The 21,801-nt window shown below is 36.2% G+C and overlaps 1 protein-coding gene across 1 annotated transcript in view; it reads right to left on the reverse strand.

The window, feature by feature from the left end:
- Positions 1–5,515: 5,515 nt before the first annotated feature.
- Positions 5,516–21,801, reverse strand: part of HFM1 (helicase for meiosis 1) — a 128,181-nt gene continuing 111,895 nt past the window's right edge. Inside the window, 7 exon segments of the mRNA XM_050782572.1 lie at positions 5,516–6,189; positions 7,068–7,111; positions 7,113–7,210; positions 7,213–7,231; positions 7,321–7,432; positions 10,530–10,620; positions 12,243–12,353. Of these exon segments, the coding sequence (XP_050638529.1) occupies positions 6,120–6,189; positions 7,068–7,111; positions 7,113–7,210; positions 7,213–7,231; positions 7,321–7,432; positions 10,530–10,620; positions 12,243–12,353 (545 nt within the window). The 3' untranslated portion in view covers positions 5,516–6,119.

The raw sequence follows: 21,801 nt of genomic DNA on the forward strand, positions 1-21,801 counted from the left end.
CACCTTACAAGAGATCTTGAAAGAAGCACTAAATATGGAAAGGAAAAACCATCATTACCAGCCAATATAAAAACACACTTAAGTACACAGACTACTGTGACACTATAAAGCAACCACACAAACAAGCCAGCATAATAACCAGCTAACAACACAATTACAAGATCAAATCCACACCTATCAGTACTAACCTTGAATGTAAACAGGCTAAACGCCCCCATTTAAAAGACAAAGAGGCTGGGCATGGTGGCTCATGGTGGGCAGATCACTAAGGCCAGGAATTTAAGACCAGCCTGGCCAACATAGTGAAGCCCGTCTCTACTAAAAATACCAACAATTAGCTGGGCATGGTGGCACATGCCTGTAATCCCAGCTACTCAAGAGCTTGAGACATGAGAATTGCTTGAAACTGGGATGTGCAGGTTACAGTGAGCCAAGATTGTGCCACTGTACTCCAGCCAGCCTGAGTGTTATGCCCAGACTGTTTGTTCCCCAAAGAAGACCACCAGAGTCCAGAGTCAAAGCCAAGCGGCAAGGATCTTTACTACAAGTTCGAACCTGGTCCCTCCATTCCACAGCATACAAGAGGGCCCCAAACAATGCGAGCGTTTGCTTTTTATAGCCCGAGAGTTACAGGGGAACAAAGGAATTCTTTTGATTCCCGCGCTTTCAGTAAAACCTTGAACGGCCGTCTCCTTATCGGAGACTTTCCAGGTGGTGTTTATACTGGGCTCAGGGAGTTTGAGAGATATATGGCGATATGTGGTGGGATGGGAGGATGGGATGTGTTTGTACTGGGCTCAGGGAGTTTTGAGCCCGGGGCTGAGGAATGTGCCCAGCTCCTTTCATGAGCAACAGAGTGAGAATCTGTCTTGGGGAAAAAAAAAAAAAAAAAGACAAAGTGGCAAGCTGGATAAAAAAGCAAGACCTAATGATAGTATGCTGCTGTCTTAAGAGACCCATCTCACACACAGTGACACCCACAGGCTCAAAATAAAGGGATAGAGAAAAATCATCATGCAAATAGAAAAAAGAAAAAAGTAGAGATTATAACCCTAATTTCAGACAAAACAGACTTTAAAACAATAAAGATTTAAAAAAACAAAGAAGGGCATTACATAATGGTAAAGGGTTCAATCCAACAGGAATACCTAACTATCCTAAATATGCATGCATCCAACACAGGAGCACCCAAATTCATAAAGCATGTTCTTAGAGACCTACAAAGAGACTTAGACTCCCATACAATAACAGTTGGAAACTTCAACACTCCACTGACAATATTAGACAGAACACTGAGGCAGAAAATTAACAAAGATATTCAGGACCTGAAGTCAACATTGGACCAAATGGATCTAATAGACCTCTACAGAACTCTCCATCCCAAAACAACAGACAATATATTATTCTCCTTGCCACATGGCACCTACTCTAAAACTGACCACACAATCGGACATAAAATGATCCTCAGCAAATGCAAAAGAACTGAAATCATACAAAACACACTCTTGGACCACAATGCAATAACAATAGAAGTCAAGACTAAAATAATCGCTCAAAACCATGCAATTACATGGAAATTAAACCACCTGCTCCTGAATAACTTTTGGGTAAATAATGAAATTTAGGTAGAAGTCAAGAAGTTCTTTGAAACTAATGAGAACAAAGATAAAAACAGAAGAGTCTCTGGGACACAGCTAAGGCTGTGGTTAAGAGGGAAATGCATAGCACTAAATGCCTATATCAGTTAAGTTAGATCTCAAATTAACAACTCAACATCATAACTGAAAAAAATTAGAGAAGCAAGAGCAAACCATAAACCATTCAAAAGGTCAATGAATCTAGGAGTTGGTTATTTTAAAAAATTAGTAAGATAGCCTGCTAGTAGACTAATAAAGAAAAAAGGGAGACAATTCCAATAAACACAATTAGAAATGACAAAGGGATGTTACCACTGACCCGACAGAAATAAAAATAAGCATCGGAGGCCAGGCACAGTGGCTGTAATCCCAGCACTTTGGGAGGCCAAGGTGGGCAGATCACGAGGTCAGGAGATTGAGACCACCCTGGTTAACACAGTGAAACCCCGTCTCTACTAAAAATACAAAAAATTAGCCGGGCATGGTGGCAGGTGCCTGTAGTCCCAACTACTCAGGAGGCTGAGGCAGGAGAATGGCGTGAACTCAGGAAGCAGAGCCTGCAGTGAGTCGAGATCGCCACTGCACTCCAGCCTGGGGAACAGTGTGAGACTCCATCTCAAAAAAATTTAAAAGTAAGCATCAGAAACTACTATGAACACCTCTATGCACACAAACTAGAAAACCTTGAGGAGATAGATAAATTCCTGGACACATACGCCCTCTCAAGACTGAACCAGGAAGAAACTGATTCCCTGAGCAGACCAGTAATGAACTCCAAAATTGAGTCAGTAATAAAAAGTCTGCCAAGCAGCCAGGCGCAGTGGCTCATGCCTGTAATCCCAGTACTTTGTGAGGCCAACACGGGCGGATCACGAGGTCAAGAGATCGAGACCATCTGGTAAAACCTGGTAAAACCAACATGGTAAAACCGCGTCTCTACTAAAAATACAAAAATTAGCTGGGCGTGGTGGCGCGCACCTGTAGTCCCAGCTACTCAGGATCCTGAGGCAGGAGAATCGCTTGAACCCAGGAGGCGGAGGTTGCAGAGCCGAGACTGCACCACTGCACTCCAGCCTGGGCAACAAGCGTAAGACTCTGTCTCAAAAAAAAAAAAAAAAAAAAAAGGCCTACCAACCAAAAAAAAACTGGGACCACATACAGATTCATAGACAAATTATACCAGATGTACAAAGAAGAGCAGGTACCATTCCTACTGAAACTATTCCAAAAAATTGAGGAAGAGGGACTCCTCCTCAACTCATTCTATGAGGCCCATATCATCCTGATTCCAAAACCTGGAAGAGACAACAAAAAAACAAAACTTCAGGCCAATATCTTTGATGAACATTGATGCAAAAACCTTATCAAAATACTTGCAAGCCAAATCCAGCAGCACATCAAAAAGTTAATACACTATGATCAAGTAGGCTTCCTCCCTGGATGGAAGGCTGGTTCAATATATGCAAATCAATAAATGTGATTCATCACATAAACAGAACTAAGGACAAAAACCACATAATTTTCTCAATAGATTAAGAAAAGGCTTTTGATAAAATTCAACATTCATTCATGTTAAAAAAAAAAAAAAAAAAAACTCTCAATAAACTAGGTACTGAAGGAATATACCTCAAAATAGTAAAAGCCATCTATGACAGACCCACAGCCAACATCAATGAATGGGGAAAAGCTGGAAATGTTCCCTTTGAAAACCCGCACAAGATAAGGATACCCTCTCTCACTACTCCTATTCAACATAGTATTGGAAGTCCTGGTCAGAGCAATCAGGCAGGAGAAAGAAATAAAGGGCATCCAAGTAGGAAGAGAGAAAGACAAACTATCCTTGTTTGCAGATGACCTGATCCTATATCTAGAAAACCCATAGTCTTGGTGCAAAAGCCCCTTCAGCTGATAAACAACTTCGGCAAAGTTTCAGGATACAAAATCAATCTACAAAAATAACTAGCATTTTTATACACCAACAACAGCCAAGCCAAGGGCCAAATCAGGAACACAGTCCCATTCACAATTGCTACAAAAAGAATAAACTACTTAGGAATACAGCTAACCAAGTAGGTTAAAGAGATCTACACAGAGAAATCAGAAACGACACAAACAAATGGAAAAACATTCCATCCTCATGGATAAGAAAATGAACATCATTAAAATGGCCATACTACCCAAAGCAATTTATACGTTCAATGCTACTCCTATCAAACTATGAATGACATTCTTTACAGAACTAGAAAAAACTATTTTAAAATTCATATGGAACCAAAAAAGAGCCCAAATAGCCAAGGCAATCCTAAGCAAAAAGAACAAAGCTGGAAGTCTCACATTACCCAACTTCAAACTGTACTCAGGGCAACAATAATCAAAACAGCATGGTATTGGTACAAAAACAGACACATAGACCAATGGAACAGAACACAGAGCCCAGAAATAAGGCTGCACACCTACAACCATCTGATCTTTGACAAAGCTGTCAAAAACAAACAATGGGGAAAGGACTCCCTTCCTATTCAATAAGTGGAGGTAGGATAACCCGCAAGCTGTATGCAGAAGACTGAACTGGACCCTTTTCTACACCATATACAAAAACCAATTCAAGATGGATTAAAGACTTAAATGTAAAATGCAAAAATATAAAAACCCTGGAACACAACCTAGGCAATACCATTTGGGATATAGGAATGGGCAAAGGTTTCATGACAATGATGCCAAAAGCAATGTCAACAAAAGGAAAAACTGACAAATGGGATCTAATTAAACTTAAGAACTTCTGCACAGCAAAAGAAATTATCAACAGAGTAAAGAAATAACCTACAGAATAGGAAAAATTGCAAACTATGCATCTGTACAAAGGTCTAATATCTAGCATCTTAAGGAACTTAGATTTACAAGGAAAAAAAAAAAAAAACCTCAAAAAACAAAACAAACAAACATGTTTCAAAAGGAGACATATATGAGGCCAACAAGCATCATTAAAATGTCAATATCACTGATCATTAGAGAAATGGCAATCAAAACTACAATGAGATATCCATCTCACATCAGTCAGAATGGCTGTTATTAAAAAGTTAAAACATAATAGATGCCGCAAGGTTGCAGAGAAAAGGGAACACACACACTGTTAGTGGGAGTGTAAATTAGTTCAAATATTGTGGAAAGCAGTGTGGTGATTCCTCAAAGAGCTAAAAACAGAACCACCATTTGACTCAGCAATCCCATCATAGGGTATCTAGCCAAAGGAATAAAAATCATTCTACCATAAAGACACATGCACACTTACGGTCATCACAGCACTATTCACAATAACAAAGACATGGAATCCACCTAAATGCTCATCAATGGTAGACTGGATAAAGAAAATGTTTTACATATACGGCCATAATAAAGAACAAGATCATGTCTTTTGCAGGAACATGGATGGAGCTGGAAGCCTTAGTAAACTAACAAAGGAACAGAAAACCAAATACTGCATGTTCTCACTTATAAGTAGGAGCTAAATGATGAGAACTCATGGACACAAAGAAGGGAACAACAGACACTGGGGCCTACCTGAGGGTGGACAGTGGGAGGAGGAAGAGGATCAGGAAAAATAACTATTGGGTACTAGGCCTAGTACTTGGGTCATGAAATAATCTGTACAACAAATCCCCATGATACGAGTTTATCTAGTAACAATCCTGCACAGATAACACTGAATCTAAAATAAAAGTTTTTTAAAAAAGAAAAAAATATTTTCTAAAAGTTCTTAAGTGGGCCTCAACTTCTAATAGTACCTATTAAAAATTTTGATAATAAACATTGCTTAGGGTACCTTTATAATACTTATCAATAAATGAATTTGAAATGTAATTCCTTGGAAAAAAAATATAAAATCTTTTTACTACGTAAAAGTCAACATAACAAAGTTTAAGAATTCACGACATTGAAAAACAAGCTAGATGAAAACAACAATTATACTGATTAATGTTTCATTTATTGTTGCTCAAAGTTAGGTAACAGTAGGTTCAAATAGTCATTGGATTCTTAAAAATCTTAGTAAAACAAAATACATGGGAATAATATTAGTGATTAATCCATACAATAAGCAGATTCATTGCATTAGCATTATTTTGCTTTCAAAGAATATTTTTCTTCTTAAGAAAATATAAAAATAAAATTTTACATTGGTTCTTGTCAAAATCCAATTAATAACCAAATAATTATTTCTAAGTGCAACTTATTTCTAAGTGCAATAAGCCCTTAAGTTAAGGGCTTATTGAAACAAAGCCACTGTAAAAGAGCTTTTCAAGAAGTTACAATATAATAGGAAAATAAATCGGTCCATATATTTTGTTGCAAAAAGTGAACAAAGCTAATCAAATTCAGGAGAAAAAACTCTGAACAATTATGAACTACTTTTTAAAAATCAAAAGCGTGCTTTGTGATTAGGTGTCTTTATTCTTTCTCTTATTAATATAAAAGCATTTGTTTGTTTTAGAAAATACCATCAAATATTCCCAATAAAGACTTCATTTCATCAGCTTCATCATCAGGATGATACATATGGGAGAAAGAAGAAAAAGTAAAAATAACACTTTTTTAACACAATTTATTTTAAAATACACAATAAATAATACTAAATACAATAAAATAAACTGAAGATTACTGTGAAGTTAATGTATCAAATAAACTTCAGTATGCATAACTCTGTAGGAAGTCTGTTGGGGAAAATTAGACTTCATAAACTGCAAATGGTAGGAACTGTAAAGTTATTTCTTTAAACATATTGAAAAGTTATGTCATTTAATAAAGGTGTGAACAGCCTGGTCCAAGAGAAGTGGTGTTTACAACTATTGATCACAATCTATTACAATTTCTTTGTTTTTTTCTGCACTCCCACTGCTTCACTTGACTAGTCTTAAAACAAATAAAAACAAAAACTGTGAACAGGTCTCAAATCTTTTGACTCTTCAAGGAGATAGAAACTGCAACACAGTTTCCTTTTTTAAAATAGCTAGCAGTGGGGCAACCGATGTGATTTAATCTGACATTTTCATTGAACCTATTGATTGTGAAATAACTGGTTAACTAAAATACAACTTCAAGTTTTGAAAAATTAGCTGATCTCATCTGGATTTCAAAGTGACTTTACACTTTACAAAATTAACACACTGTATTCAAATCAGTAGAAGTAAGTTTATCAACTCAATATAATGTTTGAATAAACAGCATCAAATGTGGGTTTTTAAGAACTGAGGTATATGATGTTTGAAACATCTTAAGGAGCTTAGCTCACTGAGGCTTGAAAATTTTAATGTCTTTAATAAATAAAATGTTCAGGCTCTAATCTTTAAAATGAACCAAGGAAAAAGGAATGCCGAATTTCTTTGTAAAAAAGTTTTTTATTGATATAATCTTAAAGTGTCTTTAAAGAGTTCTTACCTGAAATCAACTTCCTTTTTACATTCACTGTTTCTAATAAAAAAAATCCACTTTTTTATAATTTGAAGAATTTGGTTTTTTTTTTTTTTTTTTTTCAGAGCAAGTAAAGCATAGCTTCTCAATCTCTGGTGACAGATTTTGTGTTTTCTTTCTTGAAAATGGTCCTACATTTTAGATTAAAAAATAACAATCATTGAAAGTTTAAGCACTTGGGCAAAATTTAAAAGAAAAACAAAGAAGTGCTTCTTCTTACAAGAACTGCATTTCCGGCTTGTTGAGGTAATTTTGTCATGGAGGATGCACTGAACTTGGGCGTAGCAGAATTTGATAAAGAAATATCTGACATCTCATGTGATGAAACAAAACTAAAAATTAAAATTAATTATTTGTAAAATATGTCAAACAAGAAAAACACATCATTCTAATTTGGATCATAATGATTTTTGGGGAATATGATCAAAGTTTATCACATTTATCACAAAATTCTAATGGAGAACTTGGTATATTTCCTTTCCTTTAGACCAAACCATAATTTATATATCCCAAATTAGGAAAAAATACTATTTTTAAGGGAGTATAGAAATAATTATTCAACAATTTTCTTTAAAATTGAGTCTAATGCTTAATTGTCTATTACATAGAACCCTATAAACATTTTCTAAATTCCACTTGCTTAACTTTTAATCTCCTTTCTCTATTCTGGTCTCACTGTAGATAGACATCTCTAGTTATCTTCTTAGATATAACTGTATGCAAGAATTTACTCTGAACCTTCTGTATTAACTCGTTCACTAAAACACATTTATTCTTCATTACCCTACGCCAGATATTATACTAGAAGCTGAGTGTGAAGTAATAAAATGAAAACATCAGGGAGTTACCATCAAGCAGACAATGAATAAAAACAAATATATAGATAATTATAGATCCTAAAATTATAAAAAGAAAATGAACTAGGCAATAGCATAAGAAATAATGGTGTGGAGCCATAAACCCATTTTTAAAAGATGATCATCAATGCCTCTCTGATGAGGTAACCATTTAAGTTGACACCTGAAGGATAAAATGTAACAACCATGTAAGGAGCAATGAGCAGTGTGGGTGGGGACAGAGAAGAACCACATATACTGATAGGACTGGATCATTTTGTCTCTGACTAATAAATATATATACATGGCAAGGAATAAAAAAGTAAAAAGTGTATAAAAGAAAAAGGAGGCCAGGCACACTGGCTCACACCTGTAATCCCAGCATTTTGGGAGGTTGAGGTGTGAGGACAGCTTGAGTCCAGGAGTTTGAGACCAGCTTAGTCAACATAGCAAGACCCCCGTCTCTAGAAAAAAAAATTTTTTTTTAATTAGTCAGGCATAGTGGTGTGTATGTACCTGTAGTCCCAGCTACTTGGGAGGCTGAGGTGGGAGGATCTTCAGCCCAAGAGGTTGAGGCTGCAGTGAGCCATAATTATGCCATTGTACTCTAACTTAAAAAAATAAAAAAGCAAATCTCCTTTCCATCCCAAATCCTCAGGTCCCACAGGCCTTTCCCCAGCAGCAACTTCTACACCAGATCCCAGAGGCTTCTTGTTAGAATCCATTTTTAAACCCACACATCTTCTGTTGGTCACTTCTAAACTCTTCCAAAATTATTTGCTGTTTTTTAAAGGTGTGGTGCACAAAACTGTTCATGTGCCTTGTTACCTTCCTTCTTATGATTTATTTACTTTTTGCTTCTCTACACCTACAACTTTGTCTCACTTGGATGCTTACATCTGTTTATTCTATGTGACTCAGAGTTATAACCAATGAAACAAAGTGATAAAAAGACATATTTTAAGCAAATGTTTTGAAAAGCTATTCAATGATCTAAGAATCCTAACATGGAACAAGGGTGGATGAGCTCCTGGTCACTGGAACTGTCTTGGTAGAGGTGGCACGACTACTTGCCAGTGATGTTGAATGTGATTCAAGGATCCAGTGAGAGGGAGGCTACCCAATACTTAAGACCCCCCCTTAGCTCTGGAATTCTATGAAAACTATGAGTCTATGATGCTGATGCTAATGATCAGTAATGGCTAAATAACAGCAAAAATTCCAAGGGATACCACAAATTTAGTATTTTTTTTAAAGCAGAGAAATAAATAATCCTTAAGTAGAAAATCAGACCCTGAATAAAAAGCTGTTGGTATTTCTTCTGTTTTGAAAATTTTGGCTTTGGCCATAATTTCTCTCCCTTGACTTCTAATCAAGTCCAGTATTTCCCAATGCATTCTGCATTTTCTTAAAGATACTTCAAATTGGATATTTATAAAATTATATTTTCTATTCTAAATCTCTTGTTTCCTATATCCTTAAATAACATCTACCTAGGTGCCATTATTCTTCCCTCTTCCTCAACTATCATATCCTATCAATTGCCGCATTGAATCTGCTCTATTTCTGAAATGTTTTAAAAATCCAACCCTACCTCTCTGTTCCTATCACTTCTGCCCTAGTTTAGGCCTCATTATAGTCTGTCTTTCTCATTGGCCACCATGCCTCTGGCAGTCCCATGCCCTATGATTCACTCTGCATACTGCTGCTAGGATGATTTTTTAAATCAAATTGTTTTTCCTGTGCTTAAATATTTTGGATGGTTCCTCACTGCCTACCATACAGGTAAAAACTAGAGGGCCCTAGGACACATCTGGCCTACAGATATTATTATTTGGAGGAGGGTGCCGCAGAGTTTGTCACATTTTTTAAAATTAGTTGTCAAAATTTAAAAATAATAAAATATCACAAAAAATTTCAGATTCCTAGCTTTTCTTGAAAAATCAGAATATTTTATAACACTAGACTCACATTGCCTGCATAGTAACAACTGTTTGGAGCTGAGTAGTGGCTGCTTCCTTTAGATGAGACACTCTACAGTTGGCCTTCGCCCACCAAATCTTGAAGGCAGTTGGGTTTGCAACCCCTGACTGTCTGGGTACAGGACAGGTGTCTAAGCACAGCACTCAAAAGCCCTTACAATAAGACCTCAGCAACAGACTTTATGCTGTGACCACACATCCCACACTTTACTGATCTTTGAGCATGGGATGCCTTTTCAAGCCTTATCCCTTTACAGATGCTTTCCTATACCTGGAATGCCTATCTGCCTCTGTTCTAGTTGTCAAACTCCTATTCAGTTTTCAAGTCTTGTTAAAAGTGAAGGTTCCTGGGCTCTAGTCCCAGAGACAAAAATTTAGTAGGTCTAATGTGGGGCTCAAGAATGTGCATTTTTAATATGCACCACAAAGTGATTTTGATGCAGGTGGTTTAACAACAGCACTTTGAGAAACACACCTCTAAGATTAAGAGGGTTTAGGCTGGCTAATACCTTTTAGCATCTTTGACATCTAATACTTTGATTCCCATCTCCAACTATGTGTCAAGAGGATATAAAGTTGTATGTATTACAAACCAAAGTTCTAAAACTTGCCTGTTTGACATTTCTCTTTGGAATTTGCTCTTTGACTCTTGAAGGGGTAGCTTACTTGCCCTGGTACTTGAACTGAAAGTGTTTCCAAATCCTATGTGAAGAGATAACATTTTGAAACAAAATGCCAAGAAACAGCTGAATGAAGCTTTTCACAAGTTCTACAATGCTCTCTCCAACAGATATGATCTGGTTAAGGAAGGAATGAATAATTCTCAATCACCTAATTTAATTTGCATAGAAAAATTAGGGGCACAAAGCTAAGGGAGTAAAACTAAAAAACATGTAGGTTAGCTTATTAGTAATTATATTATAAGGTCCTCAAGCCACCTGTGTTGTTGTAAAATACATATTTGGTCTTTGGCCCCTGTTTCTAACTCTACTGGGTTGGAAGACACCTAGCTGGTATTCACTGCGGAACTGATTGCTTGCTTGGTGTGTGGGGAAAAAACCCAGACATTTGGTCACAGATGTCTTCTAGGCTGATCATGGTGTGAGAGTGAGGAGAAAACAGTTTGTGCTTTTCCACTCACCCTCATTATTTATATACTTACATTTTCATTCACATAAATGATCAAGTTGAAGTTCACTCAGTATTTTCAATGGTCTGCTCATAATCATTTAAAATGCTCTATACATGGGGGGAAAATGTCATTTATTGAGACTGATTTTCCCAGTGACAAAGCTATGCCCTCTTAGGACTAGGCAACCTCGAAGGATCAGTACACATTGCCTATTAACTTACAGTACCCAATGACATTTAAACTCGAGGTAGGAAACAGTAGTTGTCCAGTGATATACAAAATTGTGCCTAATGACCCCACATCATGGAGATTGTCCTGGCCCATTCTGTGAAGGTGGTCAAATCCTGTTCTTTTCAGAAGCAGTATTAGTTCTCCAAGTAATTCTAAGGCCCCCGAAACAATAACATTTCAACTTCTAACTGCTTCCCTTTGAAATACTCTTTTAAAAACATGAGGTGGGTTATAGTAAGAGGCATCTATAATTGTGGGAATACCAGTCTGCACTGAGAAGGCTGAGGGACTGATTTCTTTCTGTCAGCCCTAATGGGAGACAGTATCTCCATTGCTATCTTGTCATATGCTTGCCAAGATTTTCAATTCTCTGTTTTAGTGAAATGGAGTAAATTTGCCTTTCACTCAAAGAGCTAATAAGCCTCATTATTTTGGGGTTGTATATGATTTAAATAGAATTTCTAGTATAGGACAAACTAATCCTTTTTTCCTATTTACTTATTTATTTACTTCAAGCTGAAAAGTCCATATTTCAACTAGAAATAAAAGTTATTTTCTTTGCAAACAGATGAATAGCTTTAAAAATGGACTTTTTTTTGTCCTTCACAAATATTAGCAGACCATTTGCGATCTTACAAGGGAGAGCAAAATAGTCTGTTTCATGAGAGAATATTGAATAAACAATTTGAATTGACTTTTACAAGAGATAGGAGCAATAGAATAGAAAGTGCTCATTTGCTACATTATCATCATGGAATAACCTTCATCTCTTCCCTTAGGGGGGAAATGTTCTGTGTAGAAGGGTCACATTTTCAGTTTTGCTAAAAATTACAATCTTAACAAACCAAATCTAACTAAACAAGCACACACAACAAAGGCAAAGAAACTAGTTCCAGGAGCTGAAATGAAAAATATTCAAAGAATTTCTAATGAAATGATTCCATGCTAAGTATGATTTTACCTGATATTTTTGTCTTCTCAGTATCAGTTGAAAAGCTAGTAACTTCTAAGTTTTCCTCATCAAAATCATCCCGAACTTCATTTCCCAATTCAAAGTTCACATTCAAAACTTCTGAAAATAGAGAATTGCTTTTATCTGCATCTGTCAAATTTTGGTTTCCAGATATATTGAGACTTCTGTTGAAGAACACTTTTGAGAGACTTTCTCATTTGAAGTTGTAGAATAGTTATATCTAGAAAAATCTGTTATGTGTATGTATAAAAGACTATAGGTACTTTTTAAACCACAAGCATTGTAGTCTATTGATATATCAAACACATCTTTCAACTACTAAACAGAGTTCTTGAGTAATAGTTTTCAAAAGCATTGTGTCAAGCATTGTTGAATACTGCATTCAGCCAATTCTATTAACTGTATTAAGTTGCACTAAATTTAAGTTTCAATAAATTTTTTAGGCAATTAATTTTTCCTCTTAATTCCCATATTAGAATAACTCTACTCCAAGATTGGATAATAATAGTTTCTAAAATGGTCTTCCTCCTCCATATCTTCTCCCTAAAGTTAATTTTCAGTATTGTTATAAAAGATATTTGTCCAAAATAAATAATATTTATTTTTCTCCTGCTAAAAAATCCTCTGTTATTCATTGTTTACAGGCTGGATTTAGAGCCAAACTACCTAAGTGAAAATTCCACCTCTCTATTAGTTGTATGGTCTTAGACAGTAATTCAAACTTCCTGATTCTGCAAAATAAGGCAACAACAGTATCTACCTCAAAAACTTGTAATGGGGGGGCTAAATGCCTTTAGTTGCATGGTTTTACACAGTATTGTGCTAATAAATGTTTAACAGCTACCTCTACAAAAAGCATATGAATATGTATACATATATGTTTATTATAAACTTTACTGATGTAAAAGCTATACAGCACACACTTTACAATAACAACAACATATATGATATGCTTAAATGCAAATTCCATATATCTAATTGATTCTCATTGTTAGTTTTCATTAAGTTTTGCCACTCTTTTATCTGTAGTCAACCTATGGTTGCAAGTGATGAATGAATGTAGCTCTCATGTGAATGTTGTTTGATATTTTTGTTGACTCTAACAAGTAAGATGAAAGTATTCATAAAACAACAAAGACATCTGTTGGGATTTAACTCATTCACCATTGACTTAAGTAACTTCTTTCCTGAATTAGACAGTAATTTTCAAATACTAGAAGAATATTCTCTCAATTTTTTGTGTTATTCACAATGTAATGGCTACAATAACAACACACGTTTGTTTAATCTACACTATTAAAATTGTATCCCTCACTTTCTGAAGTCTAAAAAATAAGCAAAACAATAAATCAAACCCAGATTGGTAGGGTTTGCTGATTCCTATGGTATAAATGTTCCCACCATAACTCATTTCAAGCTATTAATGTAACATAATTGAAGAAGAAATTGGGAAAAAATGCACAACAGCACCCTATTATATAGTATTTCTACCATATAGATAAATAACCTCAAGAACACAGATAACAGTAAAATGCAGTAGAACAATTAGAAAGTGATGAGTTTTGAGTATTTTTGCCTTTGTTTTTAACAATTTAATTGAAAGTTTATGTAATTAAATTTTTAATAATGGCTGAAAGATTCTTGAAAATTTAATAATCATCTCTCATAAGTCAGTATAAACTTGCTCCAGCATATCACTGAGTTTCCTCCACTTTAAATATCCTCCATCAATTTCTTCACCTGTCCAAACCCTTCTTTATTCTTCAACTGTACCTATAACTACAGTTTATATTATTCTACTTTTGTATGTTGATTTGCACACACTGAGACACACAATGTATATATGTACTAAAAATGGAAGTTTGTACAGAGTGCAATGGGAATGCAGAGGAAGGAGGATCTAAACCTGCAATGGAAGTGAGACATACTCTTCTAAGGTGATACCACATGACAGACAGACTCCTGAGGTGATAGCATATGAAGGAAGAGTAGTTGAAATTTCAGCTTGATAGAGCTGTGGTTGTGAGGCAGGGCAAGAGGACAGGGAACCTATGCCATGAAGGGAAAACACCAGGTAAAAGACACAGCACTCCTCAGCAAATGTACAAGAACAGAAATTATAACAAACTGTCTCTCAGACCACAGTGCAATCAAACTAGAACTCAGGACTAAGAAACTCAATCAAAACCGCTCAACTACATGGAAACTGAACAACCTGCTCCTGAATGACTACTGGGTACATAACGAAATGAAGGCAGAAATAAAGATGTTCTTTGAAACCAATGAGAACAAAGATACAACATACCAGAATCTCTGGGACACATTTAAAGCAGTGTGTAGAGGGAAATTTATAGAACTAAATGCCCACAAGAGAAAGCAGGAAAGATCTAAAATTGACACCCTAACATCACAATTAAAAGAACTAGAGAAGCAAGAGCAAACACATTCGAAAGCTAGCAGAAGGCAAGAAATAACTAAGATCAGAGCAGAACTGAAGGAGATAGAGACACAAAAAAAACACCTCCAAAAAATCAATGAATCCAGGAGTTGGTTTTTTGAAAAGATCAACAAAATTGACAGACCACTAGCCAGACTAATAAAGAAGAAAAGAGAGAAGAATCAAATCGACGCAATTAAAAATGATAAAGGGGATATCACCACCGACCCCACAGAAATACAAACTACCATCAGAGAATACTATAAACACCTCTACGCAAATAAACTGGAAAACCTAGAAGAAATGGATAATTTCCTGGACACTTACACTCTTCCAAGACTAAACCAGGAAGAAGTTGAATCCCTGAATAGACCAATAGCAGGCTCTGAAATTGAGGCAACAATTAATAGCCTACCAACCAAAAAAAGTCCAGGACCAGACGGATTCACACCTGAATTCTACCAGAGGTACAAGGAGGAGTTGGTACCATTCCTTCTGAAACTATTCCAATCAATAGAAAAAGAGGGAATCCTCCCTAACTCATTTTATGAGGCCAACATCATCCTGATACCAAAGCCTGGCAGAGACACAACAAAAAAAGAGAATTTTAGACCAATATCCCTGATGAACATCGATGCAAAAATCCTCAATAAAATACTGGCAAACCGGATTCAGCAACACATCAAAAAGCTTATCCACCATGATCAAGTGGGCTTCATCCCTGGGATGCAAGGCTGGTTCAACATTCGCAAATCAATAAACATAATCCAGCATATAAACAGAACCAAAGACAAGAACCACATGATTATCTCAATAGATGCAGAAAAGGCCTTTGACAAAATTCAACAGCCCTTCATGCTAAAAACGCTCAATAAATTCGGTATTGATGGAACGTACCTCAAAATAATAAGAGCTATTTATGACAGACCCACAGCCAATATCATCCTGAATGGGCAAAAACTGGAAAAATTCCCTTTGAAAACTGGCACAAGACAGGGATGCCCTCTCTCACCACTCCTATTCAACATAGTGTTGGAAGTTCTGGCTAGGGCAATCAGGCAAGAGAAAGAAATCAAGGGTATTCAGTTAGGAAAAGAAGAAGTCAAATTGTCCCTGTTTGCAGATGACATGATTGTATATTTAGAAAACCCCATTGTCTCAGCCCAAAATCTCCTTAAGCTGATAAGCAACTTCAGCAAAGTCTCAGGATACAAAATTAATGTGCAAAAATCACAAGCATTCTTATACACCAGTAACAGACAAACAGAGAGCCAAATCAGGAATGAACTTCCATTCACAATTGCTTCAAAGAGAATCAAATACCTAGGAATCCAACTTACAAGGGATGTAAAGGACCTCTTCAAGGAGAACTACAAACCACTGCTCAGTGAAATCAAAGAGGACACAAACAAATGGAAGAACATACCATGCTCATGGATAGGAAGAATCAATATCGTGAAAATGGCCATACTGCCCAAGGTAATTTATAGATTCAATGCCATCCCCATCAAGCTACCAATGACTTTCTTCACAGAATTGGAAAAAACTGCTTTAAAGTTCATATGGAACCAAAAAAGAGCCCGCATCTCCAAGACAATCCTAAGTCAAAAGAACAAAGCTGGAGGCATCACGCTACCTGACTTCAAACTATACTACAAGGCTACAGTAACCAAAACAGCATGGTACTGGTACCAAAACAGAGATATAGACCAATGGAACAGAACAGAGTCCTCAGAAATAATACCACACATCTACAGCCATTTGATCTTTGACAAACCTGAGAGAAACAAGAAATGGGGAAAGGATTCCCTATTTAATAAATGGTGCTGGGAAAATTGGCTAGCCATAAGTAGAAAGCTGAAACTGGATCCTTTCCTTACTCCTTATACGAAAATTAATTCAAGATGGATTAGAGACTTAAATGTTAGACCTATACCATAAAAATCCTAGAGGAAAACCTAGGTAGTACCATTCAGGACATAGGCATGGGCAAAGACTTCATGTCTAAAACACCAAAAGCAACGGCAGCAAAAGCCATAATTGACAAATGGGATCTCATTAAACTAAAGAGCTTCTGCACAGCAAAAGACACTACCATCAGAGTGAACAGGCAACCTACAGAATGGGAGAAAATTTTTGCAATCTACTCATCTGACAAAGGGCTAATATCCAGAACCTACAAAGAACTCAAACAAATTTACAAGAAAAAAACAAACAACCCCATCAAAAAGTGGGCAAAGGATATGAACAGACATTTCTCAAAAGAAGACATTCATATAGCCAACAGACACATGAAAAAATGCTCATCATCACTGGCCATCAGAGAAATGCAAATCAAAACCACAATGAGATACCATCTCACACCAGTTAGAATGGCAATCATTAAAAAGTCAGGAAACAACAGGTGCTGGAGAGGATGTGGAGAAATAGGAACACTTTTACGCTGTTGGTGGGATTGTAAATTAGTTCAACCATTATGGAAAACAGTATGGCGATTCCTCAAGGATCTAGAACTAGATGTACCATATGACCCAGCCATCCCATTACTGGGTATATACCCAAAGGATTATAAATTATGCTGCTATAAAGACACATGCACACGTATGTTTATTGCAGCATATTCACAATAGCAAAGACTTGGAATCAACCCAAATGTCCATCAGTGACAGATTGGATTAAGAAAATGTGGCACATATACACCATGGAATACTATGCAGCCATAAAAAAGGATGAGTTTGAGTCCTTTGTAGGGACTTGGATGCAGCTGGAATCCATCATTCTTAGCAAACTATCACAAGAACAGAAAACCAAACACCACATGTTCTCACTCATAGGTGGGAACTGAACAATGAGATCACTCGGACTCAGGAAGGGGAACATCACACACCGGGGCCTATCATGGGGAGGGGGGAGGGGGGGAGGGGGGAGGGATTGCATTGGGAGTTATACCTGATGTAAATGACGAGTTGATGGGTGCAGCACAGCAACATGGCACAAGTATACATATGTAACAAACCTGCACGTTATGCACATGTACCCTACAACTTAAAGTATAATAATAATAAATAAATTTAAAAAAAAAAAAAAAACAAAAAACAAAGTACCATAAAAAGAAAGATGCTATAATCTCTGGCATGAAGGCCACATACAAATTGCAGAAAAATGAGCTTCTTGTTTATGTAGATCATAAATTTACCGCCACAGCACAAATGTGAATCTAAGAGGTCTCAAACTGAAGAAGGAATGGCTAGAATTCACCATACCATGCTCTGAATCTTTGGCACTTGTCTAATCGTGATAAATCTTTTGATGAGTAATTCAAATCTGGAGGTTGTCAATGTGAGAAAAAAGGGGCTCCCTCCAAATTTTCTCTGGGAGGAGAGTTGGTATTTTGGACATGATGTTCATATCTCTCAACAGAATGTCATTTTTTGATAAGTGGAAATGTGTTTTCCACAAGGAACCTGCTGCTCTATGTAAGAACTGGTTTTATAATTGCTCTAACTTCTGTATTGAATACCAGACTGAAAAAAAATTTTTGTGCTATGAGTAATCTTGGTTTAATGGCTGTAACAGAACCAGTCCTGAATCAGTAAAAACCAGACTCTGTGGTTTGTTGGAGGTTTTTAAAAAAATTACACTTACTTGGTAATAAAAGGAACGTAAATGCAGAAAAAAAAAAAAAAAAAAAGACACAGCAATATGAGAGAACCGAGAATTTTGGGAGAACTGTAAGTTTTCAGGATTTCTGGAGCACAAAGTAGGAGAAGGAAGGATCCACTGTGTCTGCACAGGTAATTAAATGCTAGATCATGTTGAAGCTTATTTGCCATATTGAGGAGATTTTTGTTTTGTTTTTCTTTCTTACTGGCAAAGGATAACTATTGAAGATGTTTCAACAGAAGGTTTACACAACCAGATATGTCTGTTAGATCACCTGGAATATTATGGATTGAAGGATAATAAGACTGAAAGCAGAGAGAAAAGTAAGTTATTGTATTAAATAAGAGACAATGAATGCTTAAGCTAGAGTATCAGCAGAAAGGATAGAGAGGAAATAACAAATATGAGAGATGTGCAGGAGGCAAAATAATTAAGATTTGGTGGTTATTTACATGTGCGGTGAGCTATTTAGAAGGACATTCTGCCTGTAGCAGCTTAACAAAGAAAAGAGTTCATTCACTGAGCTAAGGAAAAAAGAGAAGGTGCAGAGTGAGGTACAAAGAAGACAGAGTTCAGATGCTGACATGTCTGATATGTTAACTGTTAGGTGGATATGTCCAGGAAGGTGATTATACAGATGGATGTGGAGTTAGAAAGAAAGACCTAGATGGGAGACACAGACTTAGAAATTATCAAAACATAGTCAGTGATTAAAGACACAGGCTTGGGTGATATTGTATAGGAAAAGTTTTTGAAGTGAGAAGAATAAAAAGAAAAAAAAAAGAAAAAAGAATCCTTTTACAACATCAACAGGAAGAAAAGCCCATGCAGTCTAAGAAGTAACAGGAGACCAATATAATGGTTTAATCGAAATCAAAGGAGAGATTTCCAAAAGAAAGGAAAGACCAGAAGTATCAAATACTACAGAGGTCAAAGAGAGTTAACAGTTGAAAACAGTTCACTGAATTCAGAACTCAGAAAGTCACTAAATGGCCTGAACAAAAACAGTTTCAAAGGAGTGATACAGAGAAAACCCAAATTTTAATGAATAAAGAGGAACTAGGGTATAAGGAAGTGATGAGCATACTGAGTGTCAATTGCTCTTTCAATTAATTTTTGTTTTGATGACAAAGCAAGAGATAGAGGGTACAGGGACTCTAGAATTCTGGTTTTTGTCTGCCTGGTATGCTTTCCCTTCTTTTAGTGGGAGTACCCTCCCTTTCCTTTGAAGAAACTACTTCTACAATTCCACTGGATCCTAGTAAGGCCATTTTTCATGATGCCCTGCCTTCTCTGGGGCCACAGGTATACAATGACCCAATCCTCAGGTTACTGGGATTGATCAAGTGATAAACACATGACTCAAATGAGGCCATTTACAATGAGTTCTGGTCTGCCAAAACTAACAGGGAAGTCTACCTTTTTTCACTGAGGCTGCTAAACTGCTAAGATGAAAGTTAGGGGCTACCTGCCATGTGAGAAACCCTATTTAAAAAGTAAAGCCAAGTAGCAACAGGCATAGCTAAAAGATTGAGAGAAAGCCAGAGGCATGAGTGCCTTGATTTAGCCAGAATTAGGCCAGATACTTTTCAGTTTACTTGAGACAATTGGTTCCTTTTCTTGTGCTTACGTCATTTTGAGTAGAATTGTTATCATTTATAATAAAAAAAGTCATGACCAGCTAGATGAGGACATGAAGCTGAAGAAGGAAGAGACTTCAGCATATTTATATGCTAAAGGGAAAGACACAGTGGAGAGGAAACAATGAAAATATGGGAAAGAGGAGATGGATAATGATCTTCTAAAGTCCCAGGGAAAGCAGGATTAAATAGAATTAAGATTACAGGAGGAGAGATATGCCTCGAGTGGAAGAAAAGATAATTTTTCTTTTAAGACAAATAGATGGTTACAGATGGATGCAGAGACAGGGAAATATATAGTTGAGGGGTGGGGCGAAAAGCTGAAAGAGTTCATATACTACGGTTCAATTTTCAATTCTCCACTGATAACTAAAAGTCAATTTCATTTTATAGAAATGGCATTGGGCTGGGATTCAAAAGACATGGAATCTATTTCTGGTCTTTCCATTAATTAGATATGAAATTTTGGGGCCAGTCATTTAATCTCTTGGAGTCTTGGCTTCTTTCACTATAAAATGAGAAACTGCACAAGGTCCCTTCCAATTTAAGTCTTATGATTCAACATGCTTTCTCATATAATTTTTGACATTTTTTCTTCTTCCCTTTTTGAAATTGGAATACAGAAGATAAAAACTGCTATGCTTTTTAAAAAACATTCTCAAAAGCAGTATTTGAATATATTTAAAGTATGTTTTGCCACCAAAGACTAATATGTGAAAAATATAATAAACATACTCAATTAATTATTACTAACAGTACCAGAAACTATAACAGCTTTTCATGCATTATCTCATTTAATCCCGAAAGCCCTAAAATATAACCAGATGAGGAATTTAGACAAAGTGATTAAGTAGATTATGAAAGGTTACACCAAATGTCAGAGCTAGGACTTGGACAGATTGTTTTCAGATCCTGTGAACTTAACTACTACACCATACAGCTCCTCCTTTAAAAAAAAAAAAAAAAAAGTAGCCCACTCAATAAAACAGGGATACAGTTATTATTGGGGTTAAAGTATCTAGATGAGGCTTTAATATCATAATATAAATTGGATTTGGAATAGTGAGTGGGAAAGAAAAGGAGGAAAACCATGTAAATAGAACACAAAAGTAAGCAGAGGGAAGGATAGATAAGCTCTTGTGTGCAGAAGGACAAGTAATAGAGTAGTAGGATAAGGAAGTAGTAAGTTAGAGGGCTACGTGTTGAAAGAAGATAAATATAAGAAAGTTGACAATTTTATACTTCCTATCCACTTTGTAATGATATCCAGGCTTTGAATAAGTTGGATAAATGCTCTGATTCTCCAGGTGAGATGAGGGAACTTTTCTTGATATCATTGCTGGGCCTAATAGCTGCCATGGTATCATAAGAGGCAGTGAAGACTCCAGCCTCTGCCTCTGTAAAATCTTAAATTATGACTAGACGAAAAAAAAGTTACAACATGAAAAAAAAAAATAGCAGCATGAAGAAAAGAATGTCAACAGAAACCAATGCCAAACACATGAAATGATTTTCAGAAAACCCCAAGCTTACTATTTCTACATAGAGCCACTTGAAGAAATAACTCAATGGATAGGACTATCTCATGTTTTAACAGACTGGCTATTAATAGCATTATTCAGGGAAATTATGCTCTATTAATTGCAGGAACCAGAGTAATGATGAACCAGGCAGTGTCAAATTTATATGCTTTATCTCATTAATTTAATGACAGACACAAATAAAAAAGCAAATCTAGATTACAAAATAGCTATATGCCACAACCTAAGTTATATCCTCATACTAACATAGAACTGTAAGAATCATA

Source organism: Macaca thibetana, chromosome 1 (genome assembly GCF_024542745.1).
Source record: "Macaca thibetana thibetana isolate TM-01 chromosome 1, ASM2454274v1, whole genome shotgun sequence".
Lineage (NCBI taxonomy): Eukaryota > Metazoa > Chordata > Mammalia > Primates > Cercopithecidae > Macaca > Macaca thibetana.